The sequence below is a fragment of the Oncorhynchus mykiss genome, chromosome 3 (assembly GCF_057628025.1).
Source record: "Oncorhynchus mykiss isolate SJ-2025 chromosome 3, ASM5762802v1, whole genome shotgun sequence".
NCBI classification, from domain to species: domain Eukaryota; kingdom Metazoa; phylum Chordata; class Actinopteri; order Salmoniformes; family Salmonidae; genus Oncorhynchus; species Oncorhynchus mykiss.
Window position 1 is genome coordinate 6,915,001 of NC_143024.1, and position 10,000 is coordinate 6,925,000.

General features: G+C 40.3%; 1 protein-coding gene across 1 annotated transcript in view; it reads left to right on the plus strand.

Annotated features, from left to right (window-relative positions):
* The first annotated feature begins 3,527 nt into the window (after positions 1-3,527).
* Positions 3,528-10,000, plus strand: part of LOC149984291 (uncharacterized) — a 27,223-nt gene continuing 20,750 nt past the window's right edge. The window contains exons 1-3 of the mRNA XM_090230621.1: positions 3,528-4,612; positions 5,516-5,570; positions 9,554-9,642. Coding sequence (XP_090086747.1) covers positions 4,326-4,612; positions 5,516-5,570; positions 9,554-9,642 — 431 coding nt within the window. The 5' untranslated portion in view covers positions 3,528-4,325. The remainder of the gene's footprint in view (positions 4,613-5,515; positions 5,571-9,553; positions 9,643-10,000) is intronic.

The following is a 10,000-nucleotide window of genomic DNA, read 5'->3' on the forward strand; positions in this document are numbered from 1 at the left end:
AAGATGTAGGAATTTGGAAAACTTACTTTGATAATCTATACAAAAACATCCCACAAAAAGACTTAAACCAGAACCAATTAGAAATTAAAGAAAAATTGAACATCCTGGAATCAGTCATTAAAAACAACCAAAATCCATTAGATTACCCAATAACCCAACAAGAACTAAATGAAAAGCTAAAATCTATTAAATCAAAAAAGGCTTGTGGTGTAGACAACATCAGAAATGAAATGCTGAAAAACAGCACACCTGAGTTGCAAAATGCTGTGCTTAAATTGTTCAACATGGTTTTAACTTCTGGCTGCTTCCCTGATGTCTGGAACCAGGGGCTCATCTCCCCTATCCACAAAAGTGGAGACAAATCAGACCCCAATAATTACAGGGGAATTTGCGTCAACAGTAACTTGGGAAAGATTTTCTGTAGCATTTTGAATTCAAGAATTCAAACCTTTCTTCAAGAAAAAAATGTAATAAGTAAATGTCAAATTGGCTTTCTCCCTAACCATCGCACTACTGACCATATATACACCTTACACACACTAATTAATAAACACGTCCACCAAAAAAAAGAGGGCAAAATCTTTGCTTGCTTTATTGACTTTAAAAAAGCATTTGATTCGATTTGGCATGAAGGGCTATTCTACAAAATTCTACAAAGTGGGCTTGGTGGTAAGGTGTATGACTTAATAAAATGTATGTACACAGAAAATAAGTGTGCAATAAAAATCAAAAACCAAAGAACAGAATTTTTTTCACAATGTCGAGGTGTGAGACAAGGCTGCAATTTGAGTCCAAATCTTTTCAACATTTATATCAATGAATTAGCAGACATGTTGGACCAATCTCCAGCCCCAGGACTCACACTATTTGACACAGAGGTGAAATACCTGCTATATGCTGATGACTTGGTACTTCTATCACCAACCAAAGAAGGTCTTCAACAAAACATTAATATTCTGGAGCAATATTGCCATAATTGGGCCCTGGCAGTAAATTTCCAAAAAACTAAAATCATGATTTTCCAAAAAAAACCCAGATGTCAGAAACAAAAATGTAAATTCACCCTGAACAACACCTTAATTGAACACACAAAAAATTACACCTACCTTGGTCTGACCATATCTGCATCGGGAAACTTTAATATGGCAGTGAAGGCACTCAAAGAAAAAGCCCGCAGAGCAATGTATGCAATAAAAATGAAATTATTCAAAATCAACATCCCAATTAGAATTTGGACTAAAATATTTGACAGTGTAATCCTACCAATAGCACTTTATGGAAGTGAGGTTTGGGGGCCACTCAATAAACTGGATTTTAAAATGTGGGACAAACATCCAATTGAAACCCTACATGCAGAATTCTGTCGGAAAATTCTACAAGTCCAGAGAAATACACCAACTAATGCATGTAGGGCAGAATTGGGCCGTTTTCCAGTAATAATGAAAATACAGAAAAGATCATTAAAATTTTGGCTACATCTAAATTCAAGTCCAAATTCGAGTCTGCAATTTAAAGCACTTCAAGCCCAAGAGCTGAGCCCAGAAACGAGCCCTCTCAGTCAGCTGGTGTTGGACCTCACCAATCAAGCTGACACCAGCACTGCTTCAAAAGAAAGAATTCCAATAAACAAAATCATGAACCAATCAAAGGAATCATACTTACAATACTGGAAAAACGAAACAAAATCCCAAAGCCGACTAAATTGCTATCTGACCCTAAACAGAGAATATGAATTGGCTGATTATCTCTACTCTGTCAGAGATACGAAGCAGAGACAGATCCTTACCAAGTACAGGCTGAGTGACCACCGATTGGCAATAGAAACCGGCAGACATAAAAAGACATGGCTACCCAAAGAGGAGCGTGTATGTGGTCACTGCATGACAGGGGAGGTAGAGACAGAGATGCACTTTCTCCTTTACTGTGATAAATATTCCTCACAAAGAGATTCATTATTCACAGAAATGACTACATATATTCCACATTTTTACAAATTGAACCCAGAGGAAAAACTAAGAATACTCATGGGCGAAGGAGCAATGGCTCCTCTTGCAGCCAAATATGTATTTTCCTGCCATAGCCTGAGGGACACTGAATAATAACATCTGCATAGTAAACAGTAACTTACTTATTATTACTATTATTGTTATTACTATAATTATTAATGTTTACTGTAGACTGTTACCATTTTATTGTATTTATTTTTTTATTATTATTTACTACCATTTTATATTATTATTTGCTATCATTTACAATTTTGTTACAATGTATATTGTATACATTGTTGCTTTGGCAATATTGACACAATGTTTTTCATGCCAATAAAGCAGCTTGAATTTGAATTTGAATTTGAATTTGAGAGAGAGCGAGAGAGAGCGAGAGAGAGAGAGAAAGACTGGTTCAACATCTAACACTATGGCACCATCTTGTGGCCTTGTCAGTAACAACACACTGTGCTCCTGTTGCTGTGATGTTTGAGTGATCTCTCTGTGGGTTTTTAAAGGATTTAAAAGCTGGATAGATCTGTAGTAATAGGCTACTATGTCTAGATGTACGAATTTAGCAGAATATCTACAATATTGTAAAATCGTGTCATTGTAAATTTACCATGGAAATTAGGCATTAGTTTAGAAATAACAAAATTACATTCATCACCTCTGTTGTCTTGGTGTGATCTAACCTCTGTTGTCTTGGTGTGATCTAACCTCTGTTGTCTTGGTGTGATCTAACCTCTGTTGTCTTGGTGTGATCTAACCTCTGTTGTTTCTGGCTGCAATGTGTCCCATTTTGGCCGACACAATGAAAATTCACGTAGAAATGTCAGTTATAGATCTGTGATTATCATTGAAACCAAATCTAAGAAGGAGTAGATCTCTTCTATGTGTGCTATTTCTATGCTTCCCCATTCTTAAATATCCCGTTTTTTGTGTCATTTACTTTCGGTTTTGTACACCAGATTCAAACAGCTGAACATTCAATTTTTTTCGGGTTTATGTAAAATATATTTCACAGCGGTTTAGATGGTACAATGATTCTCTGCGCAATGGCTGCTTGTTTTGTCACATAAACTGAAATTTGGTCAAACTGTTTGAATTTTAACAATCAGGAAATGGTCGGAGCTATTTCTGCATATTGCACCTTTGAGAGCCATACACACTGTGAAATGTTCTGCATCTCTGTTGTCATGCAACACAATATATAGTCCACAAAAACAAACATGTTTTTCTTCGATGTTCAAGATTCAACACAGGACCTCCAATTGGTCCCTTGATATCTAATTAAAACTAAATTACTTTTCAAACTTTAAAGGCCCAGTGCTGTGTGTTAGATATATTTCCACTCTAGGTGGTTGGAATAATACTGTGAAATAGTGAAAATTATGCAAATGCATCTTTAATTGTGAGAGCTGTTCGGAAAGACATCTCCTGGTGACCATCCCCATGTGGTTAATTAGTTAATAGACCAATAAGAAAGAGAGTTCCAAACCTCTCTGCCAATAACAGCTCGTTTTCAGTTTTCCCCTCCCCATTCAGACCACTCCCAGACAGTCCTAGCAACATTCTTGCTTGAGAAAATGATATTTGCGAATAATACGTTTCTTAATTTTTTTTACAATTTTAATTTAAAATTTTAATTTAAAACACATGATTTGATATTGAGATAAAAACGTCTGCATTGGGCCTTTAAAGGTTCTATAGATTTTTATTTTGTAAATTGATTCTCTTCACTTTTTTTTTGTACAGAGTTATACGTGTGCTTACGGCTTGTTCCCCATTCACAACGTTTATATTCCATTCACTTATTTTTAGTTGAGCTATTAACCCACCTGTTGCTTGTGACAAGCGGTGTGACTGTGTGTGTTTCTATAGAAACGGCTCCAACACCTGCCCTCCCGTGACACCTCGGCGTTGAACCGTAGGAAAACGGTATGATATACACACGAGACTTCTACCGTCACCTGGGCATAACGGGGCACGCCACCTGACTCTCTGCGTGTGCCTTTTTATGAAGTTGTTCCCGTTACATTCAGAAACATTTTTTTACCAGGAAGTATTTACCTGGATAACATGGACGCTGGAAGAACTAAGCTAACTTCAAAGTAGCATCACTTTCGTTCAGGTTGGACTATTTTATGCGAAGTTCAAGATGCTCATTTGAAAACGTGGACTGAATGGACCTAAAATATCCGGTAATGGCGTATCGATAATGACGACCCGTCCTATCCTGTAACAGAAGTGGTCAACTACGTTGAAATTCGATGCATTTTTATTTGTGTGGGGGAAATGATCTAGCACAGCCTTCACAGTACTTTCACCCCGATCGTCATGAACTCTGAAAAGCCCCGTTTTCTATCGCAACCTGTCGTGAAGAACATATTCGTGTATCGAAATGGAGATCCGTTTTACGAGGCTCGCCGGTTAGTGGTAAACCAAAAGAGAGTGTCCAATTTTGATACTTTTCTTCGAGATGTGACGGGGGGTGTGCAGGCTCCGTTTGGAGCGGTTCGGAACATCTACACCCCTCGAATGGGCCATCGGGTGGCCTGCCTGGACCATCTACAGAGCGGAGAACAATATGTCGCAGCCGGGAGAGAGAAATTCAAGAAATTGGAGTAAGATAATTGTGTGTGTGTAATACTTGTCTGTTGTATTAGTTAATGTACATTATTGAAGAATTCATTGATGTTCATTGTATACTGAATGACAGACTCACTGTCTGTGATGTTCATTGTATACTGAATGACAGACTCACTGTCTGTGATGTTCATTGTATACTGAATGACAGACTCGCTGTCTGTGATGTTCATTGTTTACTGAATGACAGACTCACTGTCTGTGATGTTCATTGTATACTGAATGACAGACTCGCTGTCTGTGATGTTCATTGTATACTGAATGACAGACTCGCTGTCTGTGATGTTCATTGTATAGTCAGTCTGTCATTCAGTATACAATGAACATCACAGACAGTGAGTCTGTCATTCAGTGTCTGTGATGTTCATTGTATACTGAATGACAGACTCACTGTCTGTGATGTTCATTGTATACTGAATGACAGACTCACTGTCTGTGATGTTCATTGTATACTGAATGACAGACTCACTGTCTGTGATGTTCATTGTATACTGAATGACAGACTCACTGTCTGTGATGTTCATTGTATACTGAATGACAGACTCGCTGTCTGTGATGTTCATTGTATACTGAATGACAGACTCGCTGTCTGTGATGTTCATTGTTTACTGAATGACAGACTCACTGTCTGTGATGTTCATTGTTTACTGAATGACAGGCTCACTGTCTGTGATGTTCATTGTATACTGAATGACAGACTCGCTGTCTGTGATGTTCATTGTATACTGAATGACAGACTCACTGTCTGTGATGTTCACATTTCAAGGTCGAGTTGACCTCACCCTACTGATGTTCCAATAACTATAAAATAGTGAAAACCTTTGTCCCTCCATTGTAATTGCAGTTGTGTGTATAACTTTGTCCCTCCATTGTAATTGCAGTTATTCACAGATAGGATCCAGAAAGAAGAGGATGCTCCTTACTTCTTCAGGGCAGGTGAGATGACTTGTTGCACTATCCACCATTCACACCACTTTACCAAGAGAAACTCAGTAGACCTTGTCTTCTACTGGTCCTGGCTTGCTGGCCATGCTGTGCTGTCAATTAGACTGCAACTGTTTTGAATGATTGATGACATTTGGCCTTCAAAGGGGAAACGTGTTTTTAATTGTTCATTATTCACTCACAAGATGTCCTGGTCTCTGGGTGCCTGTTTGAGAAGCCCTGGTCTCTGGGTGCCTGTTTGAGAAGCCCTGGTCTCTGGGTGCCTGTTTGAGAAGCCCTGGTCTCTGGGTGCCTGTTTGAGAAGCCCTGTTCTCTGAGTGCCTGTTTGTGAAGCCCTGGTCTCTGGGTGCCTGTTTGAGAAGCCCTGGTCTCTGGGTGCCTGTTTGAGAAGCCCTGGCCTCTGGGTGCCTGTTTGAAAAGCCCTGGCCTCTGGGTACCAATTTGAGAAGCCCTGGTCTCTGGGTGCCTGTTTGTGAAGCCCTGGTCTCTGGGTGCTTGTTTGCGAAGAATCAGCTATGAAAGGTGTAATGTCAGTCACCATGTTTACATGCGCACAGTATTCTGGGTAGTAGCTCATATCCGCTTAAGGTCTTATTTGGGATAAGATGTTTACATGCACCTTTTGATATCCTGCTCATGAGTATCACTGTACCCATGAATTATCATAATGTTCCTCATTTAAGTTCATCTGGGTTAAATGGACACTGGCTGTAGGTCTATAACCTCTCACATGTAGAGTAATATAGTAGTAACTCCTGCAGAATTATTATTTCTTGCAGTGAAATTATACAACAAATGTTAATTTATTCTTGGGAACAGGAGTGGAGAAATATGATTTCTTTCAGCATCTCTTGAGAAAATGCGAATGCGCGTGTAATGTGTTGTCTTTGACTCTGTTAAGCAAGCAGACACTATTTCAACCTCATAAAATATGCATCCAAGACGAACTGAAGTCTTATCAGAAACGTGTTTTATCATTTTGACATTTTTTAAAATTTCCTTAAAACCGCTCAAACTGATGACAGTTGGACATGTTGCATGGGACTGGTCTTTCCACTGTTCTGGGAGTTATTGAGTTTTCTCCCCGGTCCCTAAAACAAAACAGACAACTCTACCGGTGTTAACTAGATTACTAATGCATTGGTTCTAAGACATTATTCTGGTCAGCACTACTTTATTGAGTTTTCTAACAGAACAGAAGCTGCATGTACCTTAACTATAGTTGACAAACAAATTGTCAGAAATTACAATATGGCCGACCAAATGTCAGAAATTACAATATGGCCGACCAAATGTCAGAAATTACAATATGGCCGACCAAATGTCAGAAATTACAATATGGCCGACCAAATGTCAGAAGTTACAATATGGCCGACCAAATGTCAGAAATTACAATATGGCCGACCAAATGTCAGAAATTACAATATGGCCGACCAAATGTCAGAAATTACAATATGGCCGACCAAATGTCGGAAATTACAATATGGCCGACCAAATGTCGGAAATTACAATATGGCCGACCAAATGTCAGAAGTTACAATATGGCCGACCAAATGTCAGAAATTACAATATGGCCGACCAAATGTCAGAAATTACAATATGGCCGACCAAATGTCAGAAATTACAATATGGCCGACCAAATGTCAGAAGTTACAATATGGCCGACCAAATGTCAGAAATTACAATATGGCCGACCAAATGTCAGAAATTACAATATGGCCGACCAAATGTCAGAAATTACAATATGGCCGACCAAATGTTGGAAATTACAATATGGCCGACCAAATGTTGGAAATTACAATATGGCCGACCAAATGTCGGAAATTACAATATGGCCGACCAAATGTCGGAAATTACAATATGGCCGACCAAATGTCGGAAATTACAATATGGCCGACCAAATGTCGGAAATTACAATATGGCCGACCAAATGTCAGAAATTACAATATGGCCGACCAAATGTCAGAAATTACAATATGGCCGACCAAATGTCAGAAATTACAATATGGCAGACCAAATGTCAGAAGTTACAATATGGCCGGCCAAATGTCAGAAATTACAATATGGCCGACCAAATGTCAGAAGTTACAATATGGCCGACCAAATGTCAGAAGTTACAATATGGCCGACCAAATGTCAGAAATTACAATATGGCCGACCAAATGTCAGAAGTTACAATATGGCCGACCAAATGTCAGAAATTACAATATGGCCGACCAAATGTCGGAAATTACAATATTGGCCGACCAAATGTCGGAAATTACAATATGGCCGACCAAATGTCGGAAATTACAATATGGCTGTAAATATGGCTGGTGTGCATGTAACCGTGATAACCTGAATAATAACAGGATATTGGTGTGCATGTAACCGTGGTAACCTGAATAATAACAGGATATTGGTGTGCATGTAACCGTGGTAACCTGAACAATAACAGGATATTGGTGTGCATGTAAACATGGTAACCTGAATAATAACAGGATATTGGTGTGCATGTAACCGTGGTAACCTGAATAATAACAGGATATTGGCGTGCATGTAACCGTGGTAACCTGAATAATAACAGGATATTGGCGTGCATGTAACCGTGGTAACCTGAATAATAACAGGATATTGGCGTGCATGTAACCGTGGTAACCTGAATAATAACAGGATATTGGCGTGCATGTAACCGCGGTAACCTGAATAATAACAGGATATTGGCGTGCATGTAAACGCGGTAACCTGAATAATAACAGGATATTGGCGTGCATGTCAACGTGTTCAGTGCTGTTTGAGAAAGATCAGCTAAGTGAGAGGCGAATACACCAGGGTTTAGTCACCTCCTTTTTTGTGGTTTGTGAAGAATCACTTTGTTGGCAGATCGGTGACTATATGAATGACTAATGTAGTGATGATAATCAACCTCCTTCAATACATATTTAATCCGGAATAGCATCTTTAATCAACCATTGGTGTCCGCCGCAGAGCGCCTCGTGGTCAGATCTCTCTCTCACCACACACCGAGCGGTGGAAACACAGACGTCACACCCCCCCGTAACCTCCTTGTCCAGCGCTAAGGGTTTTATTTACAATCAGTTTATTTGCAGAGGAGCAGCCACAAGCACACAGGCTGTGTTCCAAAAATGGCACTTGCAATCCTATGGAAGTGCACCACTTTTGACCCGGGACCATAGTGCTCCGGCCAAAAGGTAGGGCACTATAATAGGGAATAGGGTGTCATTTGGGACACAACCACTGCATGATTTCTGTTCTAATCATGACTAGTGGAGGTTTAATAGGCCAGTCTATTTATGAGAGCCACACTCACCACTGTCATGTTCCTCTGATTGGTTCAATTAAAGAGGCTCTCAAACAACACTCAGAACCCTGGCGGTGACCAAACAGCCTGCCACACTTAAGAGGAAGTAGGGCTAGGATGGACTGTTAACTGGGTTTAGGACTCTTCCCAAACAGTCTGCTGTGGGTCTGTCTGCCACACTTAAGAGGAAGTAGGGCTAGGATGGACTGTTAACTGGGTGTAGGACTCTTCCCAAACAGTCTGCTGTGGGTCTGTCTGCCACACTTAAGAGGAAGTAGGGCTAGGATGGACTGTTAACTGGGTTTAGGACTCTTCCCAAACGGCCTGCTGTGGGTCTGTCTGCCACACTTAAGAGGAAGTAGGGCTAGGATGGACTGTTAACTGGGTTTAGGACTCTTCCCAAACAGCCTGCTGTGGGTCTGTCTGCCACACTGAAGAAGAAGTAGGGCTAGGATGGACTGTTAACTGGGTTTAGGACTCTTCCCAAACAGTCTGCTGTGGGTCTGTCTGCCACACTGAAGAAGAAGTAGGGCTAGGAAGGACTGTTAACTGGGTTTAGGACTCTTCCCAAACAGGCAGTTAAACCCACTGTTCCCCGGTAGGCCGTCATTGTGAATAAGAATTTGTCCTTAACTGACTTGCCAAGTGAAATAAATCTCTCCTCTACTTTTAGCCTTATCCACAGGCTAAACCGGTGCCCCAGAGTCGAATCATTGTATCAGCAAGATTCCTGAAACCCATTAAAGAGCCCTGTTCCATTTTGTAAGTTCAACTTACATTTGTCCCTGTGTGAATGTCCCTGTGTGAATGTCCCTGTGTGAATGTCCCTGTGTGAATGTCCCTGTGTGAATGTCCCTGTGTGAATGTCCCTGTGTGAATGTCCCTGTGTGAATGTCCCTGTGTGAATGTCCCTGTGTGAATGTCCCTGTGTGAATGTCCCTGTGTGAATGTCCCTGTGTGTTGTGTTACTATACAGGTAGGCCCTACTACATCATCACAGGTGTTTGTGATTGATATGGATCTGAACTGGCGCCTGATGTTAATTGTGTTATAATTAACCAATAAGGTTCGACGGGGGTGTGGTATATGGCCAATATACCACGGCTAAGGGCTGTTGTTA